Source organism: Manihot esculenta, chromosome 18 (assembly GCF_001659605.2).
Source record: "Manihot esculenta cultivar AM560-2 chromosome 18, M.esculenta_v8, whole genome shotgun sequence".
Taxonomy (NCBI): Eukaryota; Viridiplantae; Streptophyta; class Magnoliopsida; order Malpighiales; family Euphorbiaceae; genus Manihot; species Manihot esculenta.
The window spans coordinates 20,878,973-20,905,513 of NC_035178.2; the positions used below are offsets into that span (position 1 = coordinate 20,878,973).

General features: G+C 43.0%; 1 protein-coding gene across 1 annotated transcript; it reads left to right on the forward strand.

Moving 5' to 3' along the window:
- The first annotated feature begins 3,605 nt into the window (after positions 1-3,605).
- LOC110606296 lies at positions 3,606-4,310 on the forward strand. The gene has a single exon (XM_021745044.1). The coding sequence runs from the start codon at positions 3,606-3,608 to the stop codon at positions 4,308-4,310; it is 705 nt and encodes a 234-aa protein (XP_021600736.1).
- The last annotated feature ends 22,231 nt before the right edge of the window (positions 4,311-26,541 follow it).

The window sequence follows — 26,541 nt, forward strand, 5'->3', positions numbered from 1 at the left end:
TAATATGGAAGACCAGTTCATGCATTCTACGTCCAGAAATTAAAGAAAAGATATATAATTGATTAGCTATAATGGAAGAGGACCATGTATATGTGATTGAAAATGACAGATAAACTCCTTCCAAAACAAATTTAAGTGGATTGTAATGAATATTAGAAAATTATTGATGTTTAGGCAGCATTTTTTGTCAAATTAAAGGGGTCCACTGATGTGTCCTTGAAAAGTTTTAGGGTTCACTATGTTACTTTGTAGCCGCAGTCAAACGGTATTTTAGCAATTAGCAATAAATACAAATTTATTATCTTAATATTATTAAAGTAAAATTTTGATTATAATTTAAAATTTTTACAAAAAAAACACTATTATATATGATAATAAATTTTAATTTTAGAGTTTTTCTTCAAAATTTACTTTTAACAAAATAAGAGTATTTTTTATATTTGTAGGTACATAACAATTAAACTTACTGAAAAGACCTTTTAATAAATTCTTTTAAATTACAGAAACGTTTTTATCTATTTTTGAAAATTTAAAAAAAAAAATAGTTAGTTTATCCCTATCACAATAATCAAATATTAATTTTTTTAATAAATATATTATTTTTTATTTAATAAAATTATAATTTTAACAATATTTTTTTTATAAAAAAGTAAATAATTACTGATTTATACTAAAATAATGAATAATTATTATTTATTTATGAGTATAATTTAAATATATATGAGAACAATTTGGTATGATGGTTGAATCTCCATTATCATGGGTTTGTATAAGACAGAAACCTGGAGATTGAATTTTCAAAATTGCACTACTCATTTGTACACTTATTATAGTTTAGATGAGAAGTCAACAAAATCCACAATACGCTTAGCTGGCTTGCTTAATTAGCTGCAATCATGTTCGTTACTAAATGCTATTCATTGGGATTCTTATTATGAGTTAGGCTTCAATAACTATATATCCATACACAACACATTGCCAATATCAATTTCTTTTTTCCACAAAGAAAACAACAGTTGAGTATGCAATTCAAATTCCTTAATTCCCTTTACTAGACTTTTCTTGTTCAGATAAGAAAAGAAAGTTTATGCTTGATAACTGGTGAAGGATAAAAGACGATTCTCTCTTGGACCACTGGATAATTAACAAGGGAATTGAACATTCAACCTATTGACAAAGCTGTAAAACGAGAATGACAATTAAGGAAAAATAAAATAAAATTCTCCTTTCACTGCCTAACTTACATATACAGAATTTCCTGGCTAATTATTTTCAATTTGTTTATTTAATTTTAAAATTTGTTTTAACTTCATTTCATTCGTTATTAAACTCATTTTCACCTTTTATTTTAGGTTTTCTAATCTATCTATTAACTTAGTATCACTTTTATAATTATTAGTTTAATTTATTGCTAATTGTATTTATAATTTTATTGATAATATTTAAAATTCTCATAAAATAATAAAATTATACTTGTCTAACTTAATTAATTTATAAAAATTTAAAATATAATTAATAAAATTTAGAATACAACAAATAATTTGCGTAATTAATTTTTATTATCTTTTAATAAATTATTGATAATACAATTATTTTATATTTAATCGTTATAATTTTTATAAATTTAAAAGTTGAATGGATCAAATTAATTTATGTTCAATAGATTAAATTTTAATTAGTATAGAAGTATATATATAAAAGGAATCTAATTTTCAATTAAAAAGTAATCTTATTGTTTTTTTTTTTAATATAAAAATAATATAATTTTGAATTCGAGTATCTCCGTATTTTATCCTTTATATTTGACTTTCGTACCTCTTTCTAAAAACATCCAATTTTTTTTTTTTTTTTTTAATTTTTCCTTAACACATCTGTAATGGTTGCCTGGATTTGCAGTCAGCTGCTAATAATTAGCTTTCGTCATTAAATTATCACTAATGTAATACGTTGTGCTATACATATGCGGACCATTTCAAAGTTAGGCAGAAATATTAAAAAATAAAAATAAAAAGTAGGCACAAATGATATTTCTAATTGTCCTCATGCGTTATATAGATAATCTCTGCATAATATAAAGTTTTGGAAAAAATTATTATTTAATATATATAAGTGAAATTAATTATTAAATCTCTCTATTAATAAAATGATTTAAAAGTTTGTAAAAAAATTATATTTATATTCTAAAATTTATTTCTTAAATAATAAAGTTAAAATTTTAAAATTAGTCAAAATATTAATTATGACTAAATTAAATTATAAAATTAATAAAAAATTATAATATAATCCTTAAAATTTTATTCAAATAATAAAATAATATTTTAAAATAAATACTTTTATTTTAACTATATTTATTAAATTCAACAATGTCCTCTTTTGTCAAATATACTATTTTTTCCCTCTCTAAATAGTTAAAGAATTGTGAAATTTAAGTTTAAATTAAATTTAACATAACTTCATGTTTCATTAATAACATAACTTAATTTTAATGATATTTAAAACTTCTTTTACCTTTTAAAATTTTTGTACATGATTTTTAAAATCATTAAGTATCAACGGATAATTTATAAAAATTTAATTATGCTCCATATTTCATGCTCAATAAATATTGAAAATCATATAGATAATGATAACCACTAGGCCTCACACCCGTTTGGGCTGAGACGGACCCACAAAAGCAGATCAGGCCTCGAGATCGGAACACTTCTAAGTGGGCCTACCCAGCGGCTTCAGCCCGGACTTTAACCTGATTGATAGGCCGGGTCGTTTGCAAGCCCGAGCTCGATCAGAAGGAGCCGGCCTGATGATAGGACATAGAGAGAAACGAGCAGGCCCTGTCCCTTCATAGCCCTATCCACACGCGCGTTAGGGGGAATTAAATGGCCTCCCAACGTAAGGCAGACGTCTGACGCTTTCGTATGTACGGGTCTGTATGACAGAGACAGGTGCTACTGTAGTTATGAGACAAAAAAAGGGAAAAGGATAAAGGGAGGAGGGCACCTTCCCCAGACTCAAGTTTTACACATACACACTAAAAACCCTATTCTCTAGATCTCAGAACATCAATTGGCGTTGTTTGTGGGAACGAAGGAGATCTTTTCGTCACCGGAGTTCCACTCTCATTACACCCACTGAGATCCACAATGGCTAACCACAATGAAAACCACGCTGTTAACACCCCAAATGACTTGAGTTCTGCCCAAGAAAGGCAGCAGTTCTCTTTTTTCAGCCCCACAACCCCCACTGGCCAGCCATCAATGCTGCTCGTTCCCTCATCGGGTTCGGCAGGAAACATACCCCAAAACACCCTCTCCAACCAAGAACTCCAAACCATAGCTTTCCAACTACAAAACACCGCCCACTGGCTAGGACAAATGATGCAATAGAGAGGTCTCAATACCCCATTGAATGTGTCTCCCGTAGTGGAGACAACCCCTATCGTAGAGTCTCAACCAACCTTCAACCACCCAGCCCCTCAACAAAGTAGTCGCGGAGTCGGAGTAAGAAGCGGAAGGGTTGGCGAAGGAGAAGAACCGATAGCTAGGGTGCATGGAAGGAGGTTAAGGGAGCTTATTGACAATGACGAAGCGGAAAGCCATTCCGCAGAAATGGTTGGGAGGACAAGGAGTGAGGAATGGACAGAAGGATGCCGTCTGGAAAAGAGGCTGAGGCAAGAGGAGGAAGACGTGGACCACAAGTTGCGAAAGTTGAAACAGCAGCTTCTGGCCGAACTGGGGGCGAAAGAGAACAGCCAGACTTTCTTACCTAGCTCCTTGCCTTTCTCGGGATGGATCCAACAGGAGACCATCTCTAAGAAATTCATGGCAACGTACGATGGGGCAGGGAACCCGAGGGAGCATATCCTCAACTACAAAACCTTTATGGAGCTGCAGACACTGTCGGATGCCTTGATATGCAAGGTATTCCCTACAACACTCACAGGACCAGCGAGTGCTTGGTTTAATAGTTTGAAGGCAGGGAGTGTCAGGAGTTTTAGAGACCTCGTCAACGTCTTTATCAGCCGATTCATAGCAAGAGTACCGGCTGATAGAAAAACCAGCTATCTGGAGACAGTCAGACAGAAGAGAAATGAATCCTTGAGGGAGTACGTAGCCTGTTTCAACACAGAAGCCCTACAGATCCCTAAACTAGATGAAAGCCGAGTTGTGGAGGCCATGCAGAAAGGGACCACCTCCCCTGAGTTCTTTGGTTCATTATGCCGAAAACCACCCACATCCTTAGCTGAGTTGATGAAAAGAGCGGAGAAGTATATAAGGCAAGACGATGCCTTAACAACCAGTAGATTCGCCTAATAGGCGGTGGAAAAGGGCAAAGGTCCAGAAGAAAGGAGGTCGGACAGGCCTAAAAGATGGCATAACAAAAGGTCCGAGGGATATAAACAGCCCTGGGACAGAAGAGATCAGAGACCATTCCCACCTCGGGTCCCTGAAATGATAACACCCCTCAATGCCTCCAAAACTGAAGTACTCATGGCCGTTCAAGATAAGGAGTTCCTTCGATGGCCCAAGCCCATGAGGGCGAAAGCAGATCGGAGAGATCCTGACAAGTACTGTCAGTATCACCGCACCCATGGTCATGACACTAATAACTGTTACCAGTTGATCAGTGAGATCGAAAGCCTAATAAAGAGAGGACATCTCCAAAACTTTGTGAAAAAACTTGAAGGGGAGTGACCTCAACAGAATCCCGTAGCGAAAAGACCTCGGAGACTAGGAGCAGGACCAGTGAATGATGGTTCTAGCAGGACCATTAATATGATTGTCGGGGGACCGGGGGTCGAATGAGTAGGAGAGGAAAAAAGAAGGGCCCAGATGAGGAGGGAAGCAGCAGCGAAGTTTTGCAGGTGGTGGAACACTCCGCAACCACCATCTCTTTCTCCTCATAAGATGGTCATGGCATTTAAATGCCTCATGATGATGCCCTTGTCATTGAGGCCATCATCCACAATTTTCGAGTTCGGAAAATCCCGATTGACGATGGAAGCAAGGTGAATTTGCTCCCGTATAGAGTATTCCAGCAGATGGGAATACCAGAGGAAAGTTTGGTAAGGGATCAAGCCCCTATGAAAGGAATCGGAGGAACCCCGGTAGCAGTGGAAGGGAAAGTAAAGGTAGCTCTAACCTTGGGAGAGCCTCCCCTGTTTCAGACTCACCACACAGTATTCTTGGTGGTAAAGCTTCCTTTTAGTTATCACGCAATACTGGGAAGGCCAATACTGTATGACTTTGAGGCAGTGACCAGCATTAGGTACCTAACCATGAAATTCCCTACTGAGGCAGGAGTGAGAATAGTTCGGGGGCGCCAAGAGGAGGCAAGGGCAGTGTACTTGGCCACGGTGACAGAACCAGGCTTGACAAGTGAGGGACGCAATTCAGAAATTATGGAGGTCAGGGATGAGAAGAAGGAAGCGAGAACGGAACCCGTGGGAGAGCTGGAAACCTTCCCTTCATCAGATGAAGAGACAGACAAAGTTTTCAACCTTAACGCCGACTTGACCGAAGAACAGAAAATGACAGCAATGGCTTTAATCCGAGGCCATGCCTCCAGCTTTGCCTGGAAGCCATCAGACATGCTGGGAATAGACCCCGAAGTAATGACTCATAAACTAAATGTCCTTCCTGAGCCAAACCGATCAAGCAGAAGAAGAGGGTAGTGGGAAAAGAAAAGCAACAGGCCACCAAGGAGGAGGTACAAAAGTTAGAAGAAGCAGGGTTCATTAGGGAGGTAATATACCCACAATGGTTAGCAAATCCTGTACTAGTGAAAAAAGCCAATGGCAAGTATAGGATGTGTATAGACTTCACCGACCTGAATTAGGCTTGTCCCAAAGATTGTTACCCCCTCCCTGACATTAATAAAATGGTCGATTCCACGGCCGATTTTGATTACATGTCGTCTTTAGATGCTATGTCTGGTTATCACCAAATACCCATGGACAGGTTAGATGAGGAGAAGACCTCATTCATAACTGAGGACGGAACTTATTGTTACGGGGCTATGCCCTTTGGGCTAAAAAATGCTGGAGCAACATATCAAAGGCTGATGAATAAAATTTTCAAGGGGCAAATAGGAAGAAATGTGGAGATGTATGTAGATGATATGGTGGTAAAAAGCCAGACCTTTCAGCAGCATGTGGCAGACCTAAAAGAAGTATTCGGAGTGCTAGAACAGTACAAAATGAGGCTAAACCCAGTTAAGTGTGCTTTCTCCATTAGAGGGGGAAAATTTTTGGGATTCATGGTCAGCGAAAAAGGAATTGAGCCAAATCCGGAGAAGGTAGAAGCCATATTGAGAATGCCTGAACCGATCTGCGTGAGAGATGTACAGAGACTCACAGGAAGAGTGGTAGCACTTAACCGATTTATGTCAAATTCTGCGGAAAGGTGCCTACCATTCTTCAAGAATGTAATACCCGGCTAGACCCCGGCACCAGTATTCCTACCTTCCGGCGGAATCTCTGTCGGAATTCAGAATTTCTCGGATGTCGGAATCTTCTAGAAGGGTAAAATAAATGTTTTCTAAAATGTTTTTATATGTTTTTATGGTTTTATCAAGAAATAAAATTGAGTTTTGAAAGAAAAGAAAGCTTTGAAGGGGAAATGCCAGGTTCGGCCGCCGAAAGTGGCTCCCTTTTGCTGCCGCCGAATGTCAAGTTCGGCTGCCGAACGTGGTGGAGTTTTGGAAGCACCTTTGGGCTCCGAAGGTGGTCTGGCCAGCCACCTATAAAAGGCCCCATGTCCGAAAATGGGCGAGTTTTCTCTCCCCATTTTCGGGCAAAGGTGAGTTCTTGACCCTCCATGATTGATTTTATGTTTTCCTTCAAATCTCCCAGAGTTTTTATGAGTTTTTACCATGTTTTGAAGATTTTAAAGCTAAGATCAAGGTTTTAGAAGCTTGGAGACCTCAGGAGTTCATTTCTCTACATCTCCAAGTTTGGGTCGCCTCTCCTCTCGATTTTCAAGAGGTAAGGGTAGATCCTCACCCTCTCTTATGTTTCAAGTAAGTTTTGAGGGGTTTTAAGGGTATATGATGCATGTTTAGAATGGATCTAAAATGTTAGGGTTTATGGACCCGTATGTTAAAAATATGCTAAATGTGATGTTTGTTAGGGTATAGGCTAGTTTTAAGCCCCTAAATGCTTGAATATATGTTTATGTATGCTTTTGTGTGAGTTGGTTTGAGTTTGGATAGTTTGGGAGGCAAAATGTGCATGAGAGGCTTGAGTTCTCCCATTCTGAAAGAACTCAGGTTCGGCTGCCGAAGCCATGTTCGGCCACCGAACCTGTCTATGGTGGCATGTTTTGGCCGCTTAAACTCACCCCCGAAAGTTGGACTTTCGGGTCTGGAGGGGAGTTTCGGCCGCTGAACCTGCCGCCGAAAGTGTATGAGTTTCGGATCTGGAAGGGACTTTCGGCCGCTGAAGGTGCCGCCGAAGGTACATGGCTTTCGAATCTGGAAGGGGGTTCAGCCACCGAAGGTGCCGTTGAAAGTTCCCTGTCCAAGCCTTCCTTTGCATGCTTTCTATGAATGTTTTGTGATGTTTTAGGGGGTTTTTGGGGAGATGTTTAGAGTTATGTTAGAGTATATTTTGGTCCCTCATTTGAGTCCACCTGTGTAGAATTGGACCTGAGAGACCAAGGAGGTCAGCAGTGAGCTAGCTGCTAATGAGTCAGTAAAGCGTCAGCTAGAGGTGAGTAGAACACAACTCGTTTCACTAAAAGCAATTAAACTTTTAAGCATGTTCATGCATCATGAATGCCATGTATGAAATAGGGTGCTTTGCATTAGAATTCACGAATATGATGCATTGCATAATATGATGTTGATGTGGATGGATGTTGGATGACCCATTGGCCCTTGATATGATATGATATGATATGGTATGGAAGTCTAGGTCGAGGTCCATTCTACGCCCCTGGCACGATGTTAAGAGAAAGTCCAGGTCGAGGGCCATTCTACGCCCCTGGCACGATTGGTTATGTTATGTTATGTTATGTTATGTTATGTTATGTTAAGAGAAAGTCCAGGTCGAGGCCTATTCTATGCTCCTGGCACGATTGGATTATGTAGAGGGCCATTGGTGACAAGTCCATCCTTGATGTGATTTGTTTGTGATGTGATGCATTTCATGAAAACATGTGTTTTAATATATTGTTTTTCTATTCTGCTCACTGGGCTCTAGTAGCTCACCCCTTCCCTTAACCCCCAGGTTCGCAGGTTCAGGATAGATCGGGAAGTCGTCAAGAGTAAAAGAGATGTCTATGTAATAGAAAAGTAGCGGACATGATGAAATGGCATGTAATGTAATGAATTGTAAAATGATATAATGTTAAGTATTGTAATGGTGATTAGTATTGTGCTTGGCCCTAATGTTTATGGTTAATCTCTGTTGTACATGATCTTGATGCATGAGATGTTGACCCAACTGGAGCATTTGATGAGGGCTCCAGTAAGGGGTTTTATGTTTATAGTACAGTGCATGAACAGGTCAAGCTTGGTTTATGTGAAAGTTTAAAGTTTTTATGAAAATGTGAGACAGTGCGGTTGTCGAGACCGGTCAAAAATAATCTTTTTAACTACCAACAATATTAAAACTGTAGACAGTGGTGAAAGGATCATATCCATAGGGAATTAACACTTACTTACCTCTCTTGTTAGGACCAAATAAAATAAAATAAAGTGCAAGTGCATGTAAAGTAAAAATGGGGGTTTTGAAATTGATTTGATTATACTAATAAAAAGAGCAATTAAAAAGAAAGCAGATGGTAAATTAAGGATGTAACAATAATGGTAAAAACTCTAATTGAAGATTCAGATTCACTTTAGTTGATGGGATTGATCATTGACTCATATGTTCCTTTGATGATTCAATAAATTGGTCATGGAGATTGAAGAAGCTTCTCACCTCCATTATCTCTCCTTAGATTAAATCAATTAGGGAATGTCCTCCAATTAATTACTAATTAACAAGTTGTCAAAGAACATCTTTGAGCCTTAGGCCTTTTATAACAGTCAATCGCATTAAGAAATAGAGAGAACCAATTCTAGTTATCCAAATGTATGGAGACAACACTAGATCATGCAATTTCCTTGGTTGTGCACCAAGTGTTCTTCTGTTTGAACAATTCAAGCAATTACAGACTAAAAATCATTCAAACTAACAATAGATTACCTTCCATCAAATAATCAATTTAGATGTTAAATAACAAAGCAATAATGTCTCAAAGCATGAAATCACATGAATACTGAATAACAAAAGATTAACAATCAAGTCCAAGTATCTCAATCCACAATACAACTAAAGCTTCACTTGTTCTTCAACTAGAATGAAAAGGTTTCAGCCTCCAATGGCTGGAACAAAAACCAAAAAACAAAGGTAGAAGAAGAGAAGAAGAAGCCGAATGGGAGTTTTGCGCAGATGATGTTGCAAAAATGTGAGAGAGGAAGAAGTCTCTTGCGGCTGACCTTGTGCTCTCTTTAAATAGGATTAGATGCTGCCCTAGGTCTTTCTTGCTTCCTAATTAGTGTAGAGGCTGCCCATAATGCTGCCCATGCTCAACTTGCTGCCCAAGTTATTGCAGAAGAGGAAAGAATCGGACTGGAAGGCTTCAGAAGGGAGTTGGTGCGCAGATTGCTTTCAGAATAGGAAAGGAGCATACCTTGTGCTTGAAAAGGAAGGAAGAGTGATCCTAGGCTGCCAATAGAGGAAGATGGCGTGCGTAGGTCTTCATAAGGCAGGTGTGCGCACGGCTTGAACTGGATCAGGAAGGAGAGGCGCACGGATTGTGTTCTACAGAAGAGGCAGGTGCGCAGATGCTTCTGAATAGGAAGTATGAGTTGTTCAGATTTCCTATCTAGGTGGAGCTTCTTTTGAATCTTGAATCTGGACTAAATAAAGGCCGAGTGCATTAAGATCTCCTTCCCGAATAGAGAGTGGTGCGCGGATTATACTGCAGAAGGAAGTTGGCGCGCGGTCATTGAATGCAGAAGGGAAAGTGCATCTCTCCAGTCTTTCCTTTTTAGGTGGAGCGTTCGTTTGAATTTTGAACGCTGAACGCAGGAGAGGCAAGTGTGCCTTCATGAGATCTCGCTGCCTAAATTGGAAGATATGACTACTACAGTGTGTGTACATCTTTGAACAAGGAAAGAGAGATTTGTGATTTGAATTTCAAATAATCTTTTGACTGAGCTTTCCTTATTTACTTTTGCTTCTGCACTTTCCTCATTTGAAGACTTTCCTTTTCTGAAAACTTGCCTTATTTGAAAACTTTCCTTTCTTGGCACATGTTCTAAATAAGGCAGGAAAGATTCTGCAGTTCAAATTTCGAACAGTTTGCTAACTGTGCTTTCTAACTCTTTCCTTATTTGGCACTTTTCATATATGAGAACTTTCTTTATTTGGAACTTTCCATATATGAAAACTTTCCTTTTCTGGAACTTTCTATATTTGGCACTTTTTGGCAGTTTTAAGAGCATTTTCTCCAGATTGTCTTTTCACACTTAGTTTCTGCAAAACATGAACAAAACCACCAAATTAGGTAGAAATGGTGCAAATAAACATCATTAAGATCATTATAATATGGCCTAAAATATGCTCTGTCAAATACCCCCACACCTAACCTTTTGCTTGTCCTCAAGCAAACAAACACAGTTAAACAAACTCTCTTTGCTCAGCTCCTACTCGAGAACAACGACCCGGGCTAAGGCCTCTTCCTTCTGGGATTTCACCGTCTTGAAATGGGCCTGGGCATAATTGCGATCTGTCTTAGCTATCTCACATTCGCGCCAGGCCTCAAAGCTTTGGGCCATAGCTTCATCCCTCTCCCGCCGAGCTTCTTTTAGAGAGGATAACTGAACTAAAACCTCATCACAACGGGACTCTACCACAGTTGCCTTCTCGTCGGCCCTCTTAACAGCATCCCGGGTCCAGACCAATTCATCCTTGAGGTCCTTCAAACGACCTTGAGCCGCAGCAAGCTGGCCTCGAGCATCACCGGTAGCCATGAGATTTTCCTCGCGATGAGCCTCCTCAATCTGGTGATCTACGGTGCTTTGGAGAGACTAGTCGCGGGCGTCGATCTCCATGAAGACACCTGTCACCTAGTGAAAAGAAAAACTATTAAAATAGAAAACAAGGAGAATAAAGTACAACCTAAAATAGAAGATAACAACTCACCATGAGGAGCATCTCCCTGACTATGTCCCCGAGCTCCTCTCGAGTTTGAGAACAGAACGCCATTTGCTCTCGGGTAGAGCTGGCTAAAAGGCCAGTAAGGGCAAGCAGACGCGGGTCCGAAGCCTCAGTGATCCCCCCGAACATCCTCTCCCACAATAACTTTGCAATAAGGCTCGCTGGAGACTAGTGAGAGATGTCTTCTGCGTTTAAAACCTCATTGTTAGGGGCAGAAAACAACGACTCCACAGAAGTCTCCGCTTTCTCGAGGGGAGGCAGGGCTGGAGCCAGCTGTTTGGAAGCCCGAGCCTTCTTTGGAGCTGGAGGCACCGCAAGAGCTTCTGAGGAAGGGGCTCGATTGCCAATAGCCTCCTTGACAGCAATATCACTGTCGTCCGAGGTCCTCTTCCGGCGAGAAGTTGCAGGAATAAACTTGGACTTAGCCCCCTCCTTAGAGGCACCCTTACCAACAGGTGCGACCTCAGCTCCAATTACTGGGGTGTAATACCCGGCTAGACTCCGGTATCGGAATTCCTACCGTCCGGTGGAATTTCGGATGTCGGAGACCTCTAGAAGGGTAAAAATCATGTTTTCATAAAATGTTTTAGTGTATTTGATGCTTTTAAGTAAAAAGGAAAATGAGTTTTGTATGAAAATAACCTTGGAGGAAAACCCAGGTTCGGCCGCCGAACCTCAAGTTCGGCCGCTGAACATGCAGGCATTTCAGGTGTGCCTTAGACCCCTGAAGGCATTAGTGAGGGAAGTCCAGGTTCGGCCGCCGAACCTCAAGTTCGGCCGCCGAACATGGCATGCATGAGAAGGCACGTTCGGCCCCCGAACGTGGCCTGGCCAGCCACTATAAAAGGGTCCCTTAGCCGAAATGGGCGAGCTTTTCTCCCCATTTTCGGCCAAGGTGAGCTCTCCGCCGTCCCTTACCAATCTTTGAGTTCTTCCTTCAAATCTTTCACGATTTTCACAAGTTTTCATCTTGTTTTGAAGATTTTCAAGTTTTGAGCAAGTTTTGAGCTTGGAGACCCAAGGAAGTTGAAAATCTCCCATTTCCAAGATTAGGTCGTCTCTCTCTCTCGATCTTCAAGAGGTAAGAGCCGATCTTAAGCTCATTGCATGTTTTAAGTAAGTTTTATGAAGATCTATGGGGTAGAATGCATGTATAGCTTATGGTTAGGTTTATGAGCTTATGTTGTGTTTTTTAGCAATGTGTTGTTGTTGTGTGTTGTAGTTGGGGCTTAAGGTAATTTGAAGCCCCTAGGAGCCAATGTATGTATATTTTCATGATTTGAATGAGTTATATGCATGTTGGAATGGGAAGGAGAGGTTTTTATGCAAAGGGAACCAAGTTTCTGCCCTTTGGCAGAAACCAAGTTCGGCAGCCGAAGGACGTTCGGCAGCCGAAGGACTTTCGGCCGCCGAAGGACTTTCGGCCCGCCGAACCTGCCTGGGAGGCAGGCCTTTCGGCTGCCGAAGTTGCCCCTGAAAAGAGACTTTCATCTCTGTCTGGGACTTTCGGCCGTCGAAGGTGCCGCCGAACCAGCCTGGGTTTCGGCTCTGGAGGGACTTTCGGCCGCCGAAGGTGCCGCCGAACCTGCCCTGTTCAGCCTTCCTTTGCATGTATTGCATGATTGTTTTAAGGTGTTTTAGGGGGTTTTTGGGGGATGTTTTTAGAGTTATGTCCTAGTTGTTTGGTCCCTCATTTCAGTCCACCTGTGTAGGTTCGGACCCGAGGAACCGAGGACCCCAGCAGTGAGTCAGCTGCTCCAGTGTCTAGTCAGAGCTACCCAGAGGTGAGTGGAATAACTCTTATGCTTTAAATTAAATAAATCAGTTTTAGCATGATTCACGCATCATGAATGCCATGAGATATAATAGGGTGTTTGTATTAGAACTTACGAATATGTTGCATTGCATAATATGTTGATGATGCGGATGAATGTTGAATGATCCTTTAGTCCTCATATGTTATGATATAATGATGAAACGGTACGGAAGACCAGTGAGGCCCATTCTATGCCCCTGGCACCATGTAAGAGAAAGACCAGTGAGGCCCATTCTACGCCCCTGGCACAGTTGGAATGTTATGTGATGCTATGTTATGATTATGTAAGAGAAAGACCAATGAGGCCCATTCTACGCCCCTGGCACAGTTGGACCATGTAGAGGACTATTGGTGACAAATTCATCCTTGATGTGATTAGCTGTGATGTGATGCATTTCATGTTATCATATGTTTTAAATGTTTTATTATTCTGCTCACTGGGCTCTTGTAGCTCACCCCTCTCCCTTAACCCCCAGGCTTGCAGGTACAGGGTAGACTAGGAGGTCAGCAAGAGTAATGAAGTCTTATGTATGTAATAGCTAGAATGTGGACATGACAAATTGTATAATGATGAATAGTTATGTAATGTAATGACATTGAGGATTAGAGATTGTGCTTGACCCTATGTGTATGTTATCCCTTTTTAATACATGATCTTAGATGTTGTATGATGCTTATGTAAACCAACTAACACATGTTATGCCACCCATTGGGGGCATTGTTGAGATCCCACAGAGGGATCAAGTTTATGGTTATGTTTATGTTCAGTGCATGCACAGGTTGAGTTTGGTGTATGAGAGAATGTATGAAAGAAAAGTTTTAATTTTTATGTATGATTGTTGATCATGTATGGGATTAAACAGGTTTGCAGGTTACATGTCAGGCTTGCTACGGGTCCCGGCGGCCTTAAGCCGACCTGGATCCTAGCGCCGGTAGCGGTCCGATTTTCGGGTCGTTACAGGGGGCCCCCTCACTTGCCAAAGCGACCTCACCTTCACCCTGAGGAGCCCTCTCTTCGGTGGGAATGACCTCAATCTTCTACCCAGGAGCACCCTTGGAAACAGGAGCGGCCTCAGTCCTTACAAGCTGCATGTCCTCAACTAATTCCTTAATCACTGTGAGCCCCTGGGAAGTTGGAGTGGGGGTCCGTTTGGATTTAGATACTTTGGGGGATCGGGGAGAGGAGCTGGGCTTGCTGCGGCTGGAAGACTTGGAGGCCCTAGAACCTGGATCCTTGGAGCTCGGTTTAGGGGTGTGAGAGAAAACTGGGGCAGAAGGAATGGTTCGACCTACCGATCTGGGAGAAATGACCTGGGTGACCTCCTGAGTCACATCAGCTACTGACTGTCCAGCTTGGAAGGCATCCAGAGCAGCCCTCATGCTCTCCTGAGACAAAACGAAGTTCTTTAGGGGTTTGATCTTATCCATGGGAGCCTCGGAAGCTACAAGAAACAAAAACAAAACGAGTGAAAAAAGCATCCAACAAGGATTAAAAATGAAAACAAAAAACAAAACGGCTAAAATAGAGTAAAATACCCACACGTCCTTACAGTCTTGGAGACTGGACACAAACATGCATTTCTAGAAATCATACTTCTGCTCAGCGGAAGTCAACCGAAGAAAGTCGATCTGTTCAGAGAGGCTCAGCTGTGGGAGATCATTGCAACTTAGACGGACATCCCTCCAAAGGAGGTCCACCTGCCAAGACAGTTCGGGGCCACCCTTCAGCTCTACCACAGCAAACCCCTCTGCCCAGCCTTTGATTGAGTCTTTATGACCCAAGAAAATGGACAGCCCTTCTCGGGGGGCAAAGTAATAAAAACCTTGAACCACCCGGACCAGCCATAAAAAGGTAACAAACAAACGAGCTGTGGGCGCGATACCCCAGCTCAGACTGATGGACTCAAAGGAACAAATAAAAAGAATTGAATTAGGAGCAAGCATCCGAGGGGTTATTCTGAAATACTGGAAGACTTCGACAAAGAAGGGGGATGACTCTGCGGTTGTCGAAGCCGATAAAAAAATAACCTTTTCAGTTATCAACAATTTTATAACTGCAGATAGTGGTGAAAGGATCGAATCCACAGGGAATTGAAAACTTACCTATCTTTCTTATCAAGACCAAGAGAACACACTAAAAGTAAACTGAAAGCAAAGTAACTGAAAGCAAAATAAAAATAAAGTGCAATAAAAGTAAAAATGGGGGTTTTGAGATTGATTGAATTGATCTAATGCTGAAAGCAATAAAAGAAAGCGAATAGTAAAAATAAAGATATTTCAATAATAAGAAAGATCTAGTTGAAGAATTGGATCCACTTCAGTTGTTGAGATTGATCATTGACACTTAGTTTTCCTTGATAGATTCAATAGATTAGTTATGCAGATGGAAGACGCTTCTCACCACCATGTCTCTCCTTAATCATAAACCAATTAGGGAACGTCCTCTAATTAATCACTAATCAACAAGTTGCCAAGGAACGTCCTTGGGCCTTAGGCATCAAAACAACTGTCAATTGCATTAAGAAATAGAGAGATCTAATCCTAGCTACCCAAACGCATGGTGATATTGCTAGATTATGCAACTTCCTTAGTTTTTATACCAAGTGTTCTTATGTTTGAACAATCCAAGCAATTACGGACTCAAAATTATTCAAACTAACAATATATTACCTTGCAATCAAGAATCAAGTGGCCACATTGATCATAATAACAAAGCAATAATGGAATCAAGCATGAAATTGCACAAATATTGAATAACCAAAAGATAAACAACTTATGTTCAAATCTCACAATCCATAAAACAACAAAGTATCACCTAATCTTCAACTAGAATAAAAGGTTTCAGCCACTCATGGCTGAAACAAAACAAGAAAATAAAGAAAGGAAGAAGAAGAGATGGTGCCACTTGCAAGCCCGTATATGTGTCCAAGGGAGAGTAGAAAAAGCATGGAGAGGCTCCTTATGTGTCTTTTTATAGTTGAAAGTGTTGCCATAGGCCCTTACTTGTTGCCCAAGTGCTGTCCATGCCACCCATATCTTGCATTAATGAGGTGGAGCCTATCTTTGAATTTTGAATTTTGAATGTGCAAGACTTGAGGTGGCATGTGTGTCTTCTTTGGCTTCTTTAACAAGCTGAATTTGAATTTCAAATTTGAATGTGTATCTTCTAAAGATTTGACTTCTTAAATAAGGAAAAATGATTCTTGATGTAATACCCGGCTAGACTCCGGTATCGGAATTCCTACCGTCCGGTGGAATCTCGGATGTCGGAAGCCTCTAGTAGGGTAGAAACATGTTTTCATAAAATGTTTTGAAGTATTTCATGGATTTAAATATGAAAATTTAATGAGTTTTACATGAAAAGTCTTTGGAGGAAAACCCAGGTTCGGCCGCCGAAAGTCAAGTTCGGCAGCCGAACGTACATGCGTTTTGGAGGCACGTTAGGCCCCCGAAAGCATGAGTGAGGGCAGTCCAGGTTCGGCCGCCGAAAGTCAAGTTCGGCCGCCGAACATTGCATGGATGCGGAGGCACATTCGGCCCCTGAACGTGGCCTGGCCAGCCACCTATAAATGGGGCACTTAGCCGAAATGGGCGAGCTTTCTCCCATTTTCGGCCACAGCAAGCTTCCGACCTTCCCTTTGCAACTCTTGTGCTCTTCCTCCAAATCTCTTCCATTTTTCTTGAGTTTTAAACTCACATTGCAAGTTTTGAACATTTAAACCAAGTTTTGGAGCTTTGGGAACTCAGGAGCTCATTTTCGTGAATCTCCAAGTTTAGGTCGTCTCCCTCTCGATCTTCAAGAGGTAAGGGCCGATCTTAAGCTCCTTATATGTTTTAAGTAAGTTTTATGCTAGATCTATGGGTAGAAATGCATGTTAGGTTATATGTTGAGTTATGGGTTAATATTGATGTTTTGGTCAATGTGTGTTGATTGTGGGTGTTTGAAGTGTTGTAGTTGGGGTATTTGATGTTTTGAGGCCCCTAGGAACTTGTATGCATGATTTGGTTGAGATATATGCATGATTGGTGAGTTTGGAGGCGAAAATGCACAAAGGAGCCAAGTTTCTGCCCTTTGGCAGAAACCAGGTTCGGCAGCCGAAGGCACTTTCGGCCGCCGAACATGGCTGGGGAGGCAGGCCTTTCGGCTGCCGAAGTTGCCCCCGAAAAGAGACTTTCGTCTCTGTCTGGCACTTTCGGCCGCCGAAGGTGCCGCCGAACCTACCTGAGTTTCGTCTCTGTCTGGGACTTTCGGCCGCCGAAGGTGCCGCCGAAAGTGCCTGACTTTCGGATCTGTCCAGGACTTTCGGCCGCCGAAGGTGCCGCCGAAAGTGCCCTGTTCAGCCACCCCATGCATATCCCTATGTGATATTTTCAGGATGTTTTAGGGGGTTTTTGGGGAATATATTAGAGTTATGTTTATGTATGTTTGGTCCCTCATTGGAGTCCACCTGTGTAGGTTCGGACCCGAGGAACCAAGGACCCCAGCAGTGAGCCAGCTGCTACCGAGTTTGTCAGAGTCAGCCAGAGGTGAGTGGAACTAAACTTAACCTTTTAAATTAAGAAATGAAATGCTTTTATCATGCTTCATGCATCATGATCATATTATAGGTTGTTTGCATTAGAATTCACGACTATGCCGCATTGTATTGTTGTGATAGATGACAGTGAATGGACATTAGGATGATTCATTAGCCTTCCGAGTACGAAGTCCTGTGGTGCCCATAATAGGGCCGGGCAATACGAAGTCCTGTGGTGCCCATAATAGGGCCGGGCAATAACTCCGAGTACGAAGTCCTGTGGTGCCCATAATAGGGCCGGGCAATACGAAGTCCTGTGGTGCCCATAATAGGGCCGGGCATGGAGTTGAGGGATTTTTGAATCAGTCCATTCGTGGTGTGATTTGTTTGTGCAGTGACGCATTTCATGATAGCATGTTTTAAATATTCTTTTTATAGTTCTACTCACTGGGCATCTAGCTCACCCCTCTCCCCTAACCCCCAGGTTTGCAGGTACGGGATAGATAGAGAAGGCAAGAAGAGAAAAAGTCATATGTATGTAATAGTTAGTTTGTGGACATGACAATTGTATTATGATGAAATGTAAAATATTCAGGATGTTATGTAGTGAGGTTATTGAGGATAGAGTTGTGCTTGACCATAATATATTGTTAATCCCTTTTGTATATACATGATCTTATGTTATGATGTTTATGTAAACTAACTCAACACAGGTTGTTTTGCCTTTAAGGCTTGATGAGATCCCACAGAGGGACTATGTTATGTATATGATCAGAGTATGCACAGGTTGAGTTAGCTGATGACAGTATGTACGAGGAAAAGTTTTAATTTTTATGCATGTTGTTGATCATGTATGGGATTATACAGGTTTACAGGTTATATGTCAGGCTTGCTACGGGTCCCGGCGGCCTTAAGTCGACCCGGATCCTAGCGCCGGTAGCGGACCGGATTTCCGGGGCGTTACAGAGTGGTATCAGAGCCCTAGGTTTATATGGTCGGACCTAGAGTGTCGGGCTCATAGATGTTCTAGAAGGTCAAGCACAATAGGAAGGTCATGTCCACTAGGATAGGATGTTGAGTCCTGTCTTGTATGATGATGTGAAATACCATGATTTTGTACATGTGCATTGATGATATGCTATGCTATGTGATGTATGTGATGAGGGTTCATGTGTGCCCACATGAACCATATGATGCTAATGTTTGCTTGTTATGAGCTGTTTTTCAGAGAATAGGATGAGAGGAACTCGTCGATCTGCGCGATTGACTGGAGTGCCACCTAAGGATGAGGGCACGAGCGCCCGTCCTCCTACATTGCCTAGGGCAATGTCTTGTAGAGCCAACAGAGAAAGAGTGTCAAGGGACCCTAGAAGGTCTTTTGATGCTAGCAGAAGGGGGACAGATAGAGGAGGAAGTTCTTCAGATGTGAGGGAGGTTATGGAAGAGGATCAGAGGAGGGATGGGAACCTGGATGTGAGCATGCAGGAAGAAGGGACAGGGGAGTCACAGGGAGGCATTCAGGCCTCGGGGTATGGTTTTCCACCCCATTATCCACCCTTCCCACAGGGTTCAGGGTATCCGAGGGGAGGTACATCGGATTACTCCAGCTTTAACCCCTACCCTACCTACATGCCTTATCCACCTTTCTATCCACCCTATACACAGTACCCAGCTTATCCACCCTCACCTTTCTATCCAAACCCGGCAAACCCCGCCTCGGGGAATGCTGCACCTCCACCTCCACCACCTACAGAACCAGCAGCCCCAGTTACTCAACCTCCTAGACCTAACTCAGTCGATGGGAGCAAGGTAAAGATGACAGATTACCTCAAGCTAGATGCTCCCAAATACAAGTCAGGGGATGACCCCTTTGAGTATCTGAGAGTAGTGAAGACAATCACTGATGAGCTAGGGGCAAGTGACAGCAGGGCCATTCAGATGGCAGGGTTCACTTTAAAGTGCAAGAAGGCACGGGAATGGTTCAAGTGTTATGTGGACCCGAGACTAGACGGTATGACATGGGAAGAATTTGCGAATGAGTTCGCTGGATGGGCTTTTCCAGACAGTTCTAGAGAATTGAAAATGATTGAGTTTGAGCAACTGAGGCAGTCAGAGCACATGAGTGTAGAGGAGTTCACGGATAAATTCTTGGAGCTATTGCCTTTTTCAGGGCAAGCTCTAGATTCAGATACGAAGAAAGCCAAGAAATATGTTATGAAGCTGCATTCCAGGTACTCCTCGTTGGTTCAGTCAGCTGAGAGAGAAAGTTTCCACACTGTGGTGGATATGGCTCGAAGAATGGAGGCAAGTGCTATAGTTGAGGGGTCAGTGAAGCAGTCAGTGACCCAGTCTTCAGGGGTTAAGACCCCAAGCAGAGGAGGACCAGGTTTCTCTTCTCAGAGCTCAGGTAAGAAGAGGTGGGATAACACCACCAAGAAGCCGAAGAAGAATAAGTTTTGGAACAAGTTGAAATCCGGTATGGGATTTGGCGGTGGCTCGAGCTCAGGCTCAGATGGTACAGAATGCCAGAGATGTGGAAGACCGCACAGGGGAGTGTTTCGAGCTGGGACTAATGCATGTTTCAGATGTGGACAGGAGGGACACATAGCTCGGGATTGTCCTAGAGCGCCTTTTATGGGCCAGCCCCAGCAGACAGCTTCTGGTAGTGTGGCACAGCCAGCAGTTCCAGCCACAACTTAGGGTAGTGGCAGAGGTAGAGGGAGAGGGGCAGCCTCTTCTTCTGGTTCCCGAGGTGAAGGTCCATCAGCTCCAGCCAGGATCTTCACCATGACACAGCAGGAGGCTAACACATCCAACACCGTGGTGTCAGGTAATCTCGTCATTGGGTGTTCTGATGTGTATGCATTAATGGACCCGGGTGCATCTCATTCATTTATTGCTCCGAGAGCCGTTGAGAGGTTAGGTCTGATAGTCTCTGGGTTAGAGTGTCCCCTATGGGTCAGTGGACCCAAGTGTGACCCGTCAGTGGCAGTGTCAGTCTGCCAGTACAGTCCAGTTTTTGTTGAGGGAAGATGCCTCTCCGCCGACCTTGTGGTTCTAGATTTGACAGACTTTGACGTCATTCTAGGGATGGATTGGCTATCTACCCATGGTGCTACCTTGGACTGCAGGGACAAGGTAGTCAGGTTCAGAGATCAGGACGGGTCAGAGGTCGTCTTCAGAGGAGACAAGAGGGGCACACCTAGAGGTCTGATATCAGCTCTTCAGGCTCGTAGGTTGCTTAGGAAGGGATGTCAGGGGTACTTAGCTCATGTGAGAGAGCTAGACAGTCAGGTCAAGGAGCCGGCCTCGGTGCCAGTTGTCAAAGAGTTTCAGGATGTCTTTCCTGATGAGCTTCCAGGTTTACCACCTGCTAGGGAGATAGAGTTCGAGATAGAGTTGATGCCTGGAACTAGACCGATCTCTATCCCTCCCTACAGGATGGCCCCAGCCGAGTTGAAGGAGTTGAGAGAACAGTTGCAAGATCTGGTAGAAAAGGGTTTCATCCGGCAGAGTACCTCACCTTGGGGTGCTCCGGTCTTGTTCGTGAGAAAGAAGGATGGATCCCTTAGACTTTGTATCGACTACAGGCAGTTGAACAAAGTCACTACCAAGAATAGGTACCCTCTGCCAAGGATCGATGATCTATTCGACCAACTAGCAGGAGCGGGTTGTTTCTCCAAAATAGATCTAAGATCGGGGTACCATCAGCTAAGGATAAGGGATGAGGATGTGCCAAAGACAGCTTTCAGGACCAGATATGGGCATTTTGAGTTCCTTGTAATGCCGTTCGGGTTAACCAACGCCCCTGCAGCATTCATGGATCTCATGAACAGAGTATTTAGCCAATACCTGGATCACTTTGTTATTGTCTTCATAGATGATATCTTAGTGTATTCCAGGAATGCAGAGGAGTATGCCCATCATCTGCGGTTGGTCTTGCAGACTTTGAGGGAACATGGCTTGTATGCCAAGTTCTCTAAATGTGAGTTCTGGCTGAGGAGCATTTCGTTCTTGGGGCATGTAGTGTCAGAGAATGGGATAGAGGTAGACCCCAAGAAGACAGAGACTGTGATTAACTGGCCTAGACCCACTTCAGTGACGGAGATCAGGAGTTTCTTGGGTTTGGCAGGTTACTACAGGAGGTTCGTTCAGGACTTCTCAAAGATAGCAGCTCCTCTGACCAGGTTAACCAGGAAGAATCAGAAATTTCTGTGGACCGACCAGTGCGAAGAGAGTTTTGAAGAGCTTAAGAAGAGGTTGACTTCAGCACCAGTTTTAGCCCTGCCATCTAGTGGAGAGGACTTTACAGTCTTTTGTGATGCATCCCGTGTGGGACTGGGTTGTGTGCTTATGCAGAATGAGAGGGTGATTGCTTATGCTTCTAGGCAGCTAAAGAAGCATGAGTTGAATTACCCCACACATGACCTTGAGATGGCAGCAGTAATCTTTGCACTCAAGATGTGGAGGCATTACCTCTATGGGGTAAAATGTGAGATCTTCACAGATCATAAAAGCCTACAGTACATCCTGAGTCAAAGAGATTTGAATTTGAGACAGAGGAGATGGGTAGAGTTGCTGAGTGACTATGATTGCAAGATTCAGTATCATCCGGGTAAGGCGAATGTTGTGGCAGACGCCCTAAGCCGGAAGTCACTAGACAGTCTATCCCACATCACGGCAGAGAGGAGACCAGTGGTGAAGGAGTTTTACAAGCTCATTGAGGAAGGTCTACAGTTGGAGTTGTCTGGTACAGGTGCCTTGGTTGCTCAGATGAAAGTGACACCCGTGTTTCTGGAACAGGTGGCTCAGAAACAGCATGAGGACCCAGAGTTGGTGAAGATTGCCAGGACGGTTCAGTCAGGCAAGGACAGTGAGTTCAGATTCGACAATAAGGGGATCCTCCGCTATGGGAGTCGATTGTGTGTACCAGATGACATAGGGCTAAAAGGAGACATTATGAGAGAGGCTCATAATGCAAAATACAGCATTCACCCCGGAGCCACCAAGATGTATCAGGATCTGAAAAAGGTTTATTGGTGGCTAGCTATGAAGAGAGAAGTGGCACAGTTTGTGTCAGCCTGCGAAGTATGTCAGAGGGTGAAGCTGGAACATCAGAAGCCGGCTGGAATGCTTAACCCGCTACCTATTCCAGAGTGGAAATGGGAGAATATAGCTATGGACTTCGTAGTGGGGTTACCGGCAGCGTCCAACAGATTGGACTCCATATGGGTGATTGTGGACAGACTCACCAAATCTGCTCACTTCATCCCTGTCAGGAGTGGCTATTCTGTGGACAAGTTGGCGCAGGTATACGTTGATGAGATAGTCAGACTGCATGGGGTTCCCGTTTCAATAGTATCAGATAGAGGGCCCCAGTTCACCTCCAGGTTTTGGCGGAGTCTGCAGAATGCCATGGGTACTAGGTTGGATTTCAGTACTGCCTTCCACCCCCAGACCGACGGACAGTCAGAAAGGACCATCCAGACTATCGAGGATATGCTCAGAATGTGTGTGCTGGACTTTGGCGGTTCTTGGAGGCAGCATCTACCTTTGGTGGAGTTTGCCTACAACAACAGCCATCATGCTAGCATCGGGATGGCTCCATATGAAGCTTTATATGGGAGGAAGTGCAGGTCACCTGTTTGCTGGGAGGAAGCTGGAGAAAAGGCCTTGGCAGGACCTGAGCTAGTAGAGATTACCAGCAGGGTGGTACCCATAATCAGAGAGAGAATCAAGACTGCTGCCAGCAGACAGAAGAACTATGCAGACGTCCGCAGGAGACAGTTAGAGTTTCAGGAGGGGGATCTGGTATTGCTCAAGGTGTCTCCAATGAAGGGAGTGGTTCGCTTTGGGAAGAAAGGTAAGCTAGCCCCACGATACATCGGACCCTTTGAAATCTTGCAAAAGATTGGGAATGTGTCGTACAAGCTGGATTTACCTGCTTCAATGGACCGAATTCATCCGGTTTTCCATGTTTCAATGTTGAGGAAGTTTGCGTCAGATCCGAGCAAGGTTCTTAGTGAGCCTGATGTGGAGGTCCAAGAGGATCTCACCTATGTTGAATAGCCAGTACGGATCATAGACACCCAGATCAGAAAGTTAAGAAACAAGGAAATCCCGATGGTGAAGGTCCTGTGGAACCACCACAATTTAGAGGAATGCACTTGGGAGACACGGGAGTCTATGCTCCAGCAGTACCCTCATCTCTTTTAAGGTTAGATCCCTATGTGTTTATGTGCCTTGTATGTATGTTATGTTTTATGCCATGCTATGTGTACTAGTTGAGGAACATTCGGGGACGAATGTTCTTAAGGGGGGGAGAATGTAATACCCGGCTAGACTCCGGTATCGGAATTCCTACCGTCCGGTGGAATCTCGGATGTCGGAAGCCTCTAGTAGGGTAGAAACATGTTTTCATAAAATGTTTTGAAGTATTTCATGGATTTAAATATGAAAATTTAATGAGTTTTACATGAAAATTCTTTGGAGGAAAACCCAGGTTCGGCCGCCGAAAGTCAAGTTCGGCCGCCGAACGTACATGCGTTTTGGAGGCACGTTAGGCCCCCGAAAGCATGAGTGAGGGCAGTCCAGGTTCGGCCGCCGAAAGTCAAGTTCGGCCGCCGAACATTGCATGGATGCGGAGGCACATTCGGCCCCCGAACGTGGCCTGGCCAGCCACCTATAAATGGGGCACTTAGCCGAAATGGGCGAGCTTTCTCCCATTTTCGGCCACAGCAAGCTTCTGACCTTCCCTTTGCAACTCTTGTGCTCTTCCTCCAAATCTCTTCCATTTTTCTTGAGTTTTAAACTCACATTGCAAGTTTTGAACATTTAAACCAAGTTTTGGAGCTTTGGGAACTCAGGAGCTCATTTTCGTGAATCTCCAAGTTTAGGTCGTCTCCCTCTCGATCTTCAAGAGGTAAGGGCCGATCTTAAGCTCCTTATATGTTTTAAGTAAGTTTTATGCTAGATCTATGGGTAGAAATGCATGTTAGGTTATATGTTGAGTTATGGGTTAATATTGATGTTTTGGTCAATGTGTGTTGATTGTGGGTGTTTGAAGTGTTGTAGTTGGGGTATTTGATGTTTTGAGGCCCCTAGGAACTTGTATGCATGATTTGGTTGAGATATATGCATGATTGGTGAGTTTGGAGGTGAAAATGCACAAAGGAGCCAAGTTTCTGCCCTTTGGCAGAAACCAGGTTCGGCAGCCGAAGGCACTTTCGGCCGCCGAACATGGCTGGGGAGGCAGGCCTTTCGGCTGCCGAAGTTGCCCCCGAAAAGAGACTTTCGTCTCTGTCTGGCACTTTCGGCCGCCGAAGGTGCCGCCGAACCTACCTGAGTTTCGTCTCTGTCTGGGACTTTCGGCCGCCGAAGGTGCCGCCGAAAGTGCCTGACTTTCGGATCTGTCCAGGACTTTCGGCCGCCGAAGGTGCCGCCGAAAGTGCCCTGTTCAGCCACCCCATGCATATCCCTATGTGATATTTTCAGGATGTTTTAGGGGGTTTTTGGGGAATATATTAGAGTTATGTTTATGTATGTTTGGTCCCTCATTGGAGTCCACCTGTGTAGGTTCGGACCCGAGGAACCAAGGACCCCAGCAGTGAGCCAGCTGCTACCGAGTTTGTCAGAGTCAGCCAGAGGTGAGTGGAACTAAACTTAACCTTTTAAATTAAGAAATGAAATGCTTTTATCATGCTTCATGCATCATGATCATATTATAGGTTGTTTGCATTAGAATTCACGACTATGCCGCATTGTATTGTTGTGATAGATGACAGTGAATGGACATTAGGATGATTCATTAGCCTTCCGAGTATGATTAGCCTTCCGAGTACGAAGTCCTGTGGTGCCCATAATAGGGCCGGGCAATACGAAGTCCTGTGGTGCCCATAATAGGGCCGGGCATGGAGTTGAGGGATTTTTGAATCAGTCCATTCGTGGTGTGATTTGTTTGTGCAGTGACGCATTTCATGATAGCATGTTTTAAATATTCTTTTTATAGTTCTACTCACTGGGCATCTAGCTCACCCCTCTCCCTTAACCCCCAGGTTTGCAGGTACGGGATAGATAGAGAAGGCAAGAAGAGAAAAAGTCATATGTATGTAATAGTTAGTTTGTGGACATGACAATTGTATTATGATGAAATGTAAAATATTCAGGATGTTATGTAGTGAGGTTATTGAGGATAGAGTTGTGCTTGACCATAATATATTGTTAATCCCTTTTGTATATACATGATCTTATGTTATGATGTTTATGTAAACTAACTCAACACAGGTTGTTTTGCCTTTAAGGCTTGATGAGATCCCACAGAGGGACTATGTTATGTATATGATCAGAGTATGCACAGGTTGAGTTAGCTGATGACAGTATGTACGAGGAAAAGTTTTAATTTTTATGCATGTTGTTGATCATGTATGGGATTATACAGGTTTACAGGTTATATGTCAGGCTTGCTACGGGTCCCGGCGGCCTTAAGTCGACCCGGATCCTAGCGCCGGTAGCGGACCGGATTTCCGGGGCGTTACACTTGAAGATTTGAATTTCAAACTGCTCTACACTTTCCTTGTTTGCAACTTTTCTTATTTAGCACTTTCCTTAATGAGCTGAATCTTGATTTTGGATTTTGAATTCTCTTAAGGATTTGAAATTTGAATTTCAAATTGCTTTCCTTATTTGGCTCCTTTCAAGGTGCACTTGGCATGCTTGCTCTCCTTTGCTCCATTTTAGGCAGTTTTAGGGGCATTTTCACCAAATTGTCTCTTTACACCATTTTCTGCAGAATAAGATTAAAATCACAAAATTAGGCAGAAAAAGTGTAAATTAACATTAATATCATCATGATAAAATGGTCTAAATTATGCTCTATCAGGGGAAAAGGGGAAAGTTAAGCCATACTCGCGCTATTTGACAAAGAAAACTATACTGTGGCCTTTTTGAGGGTCGATTAGCCTAGGAGGAGGAGGATCCTCTCATTACGAAGGGGAGCCCGG

Coding starts and splice junctions, on each gene's coding strand:
- LOC110606296 (XM_021745044.1), top strand. CDS start 3,606: ATGGTTGGGAGGACAAGGAGTGAGGAATGGACAGAAGGATGCCGTCTG.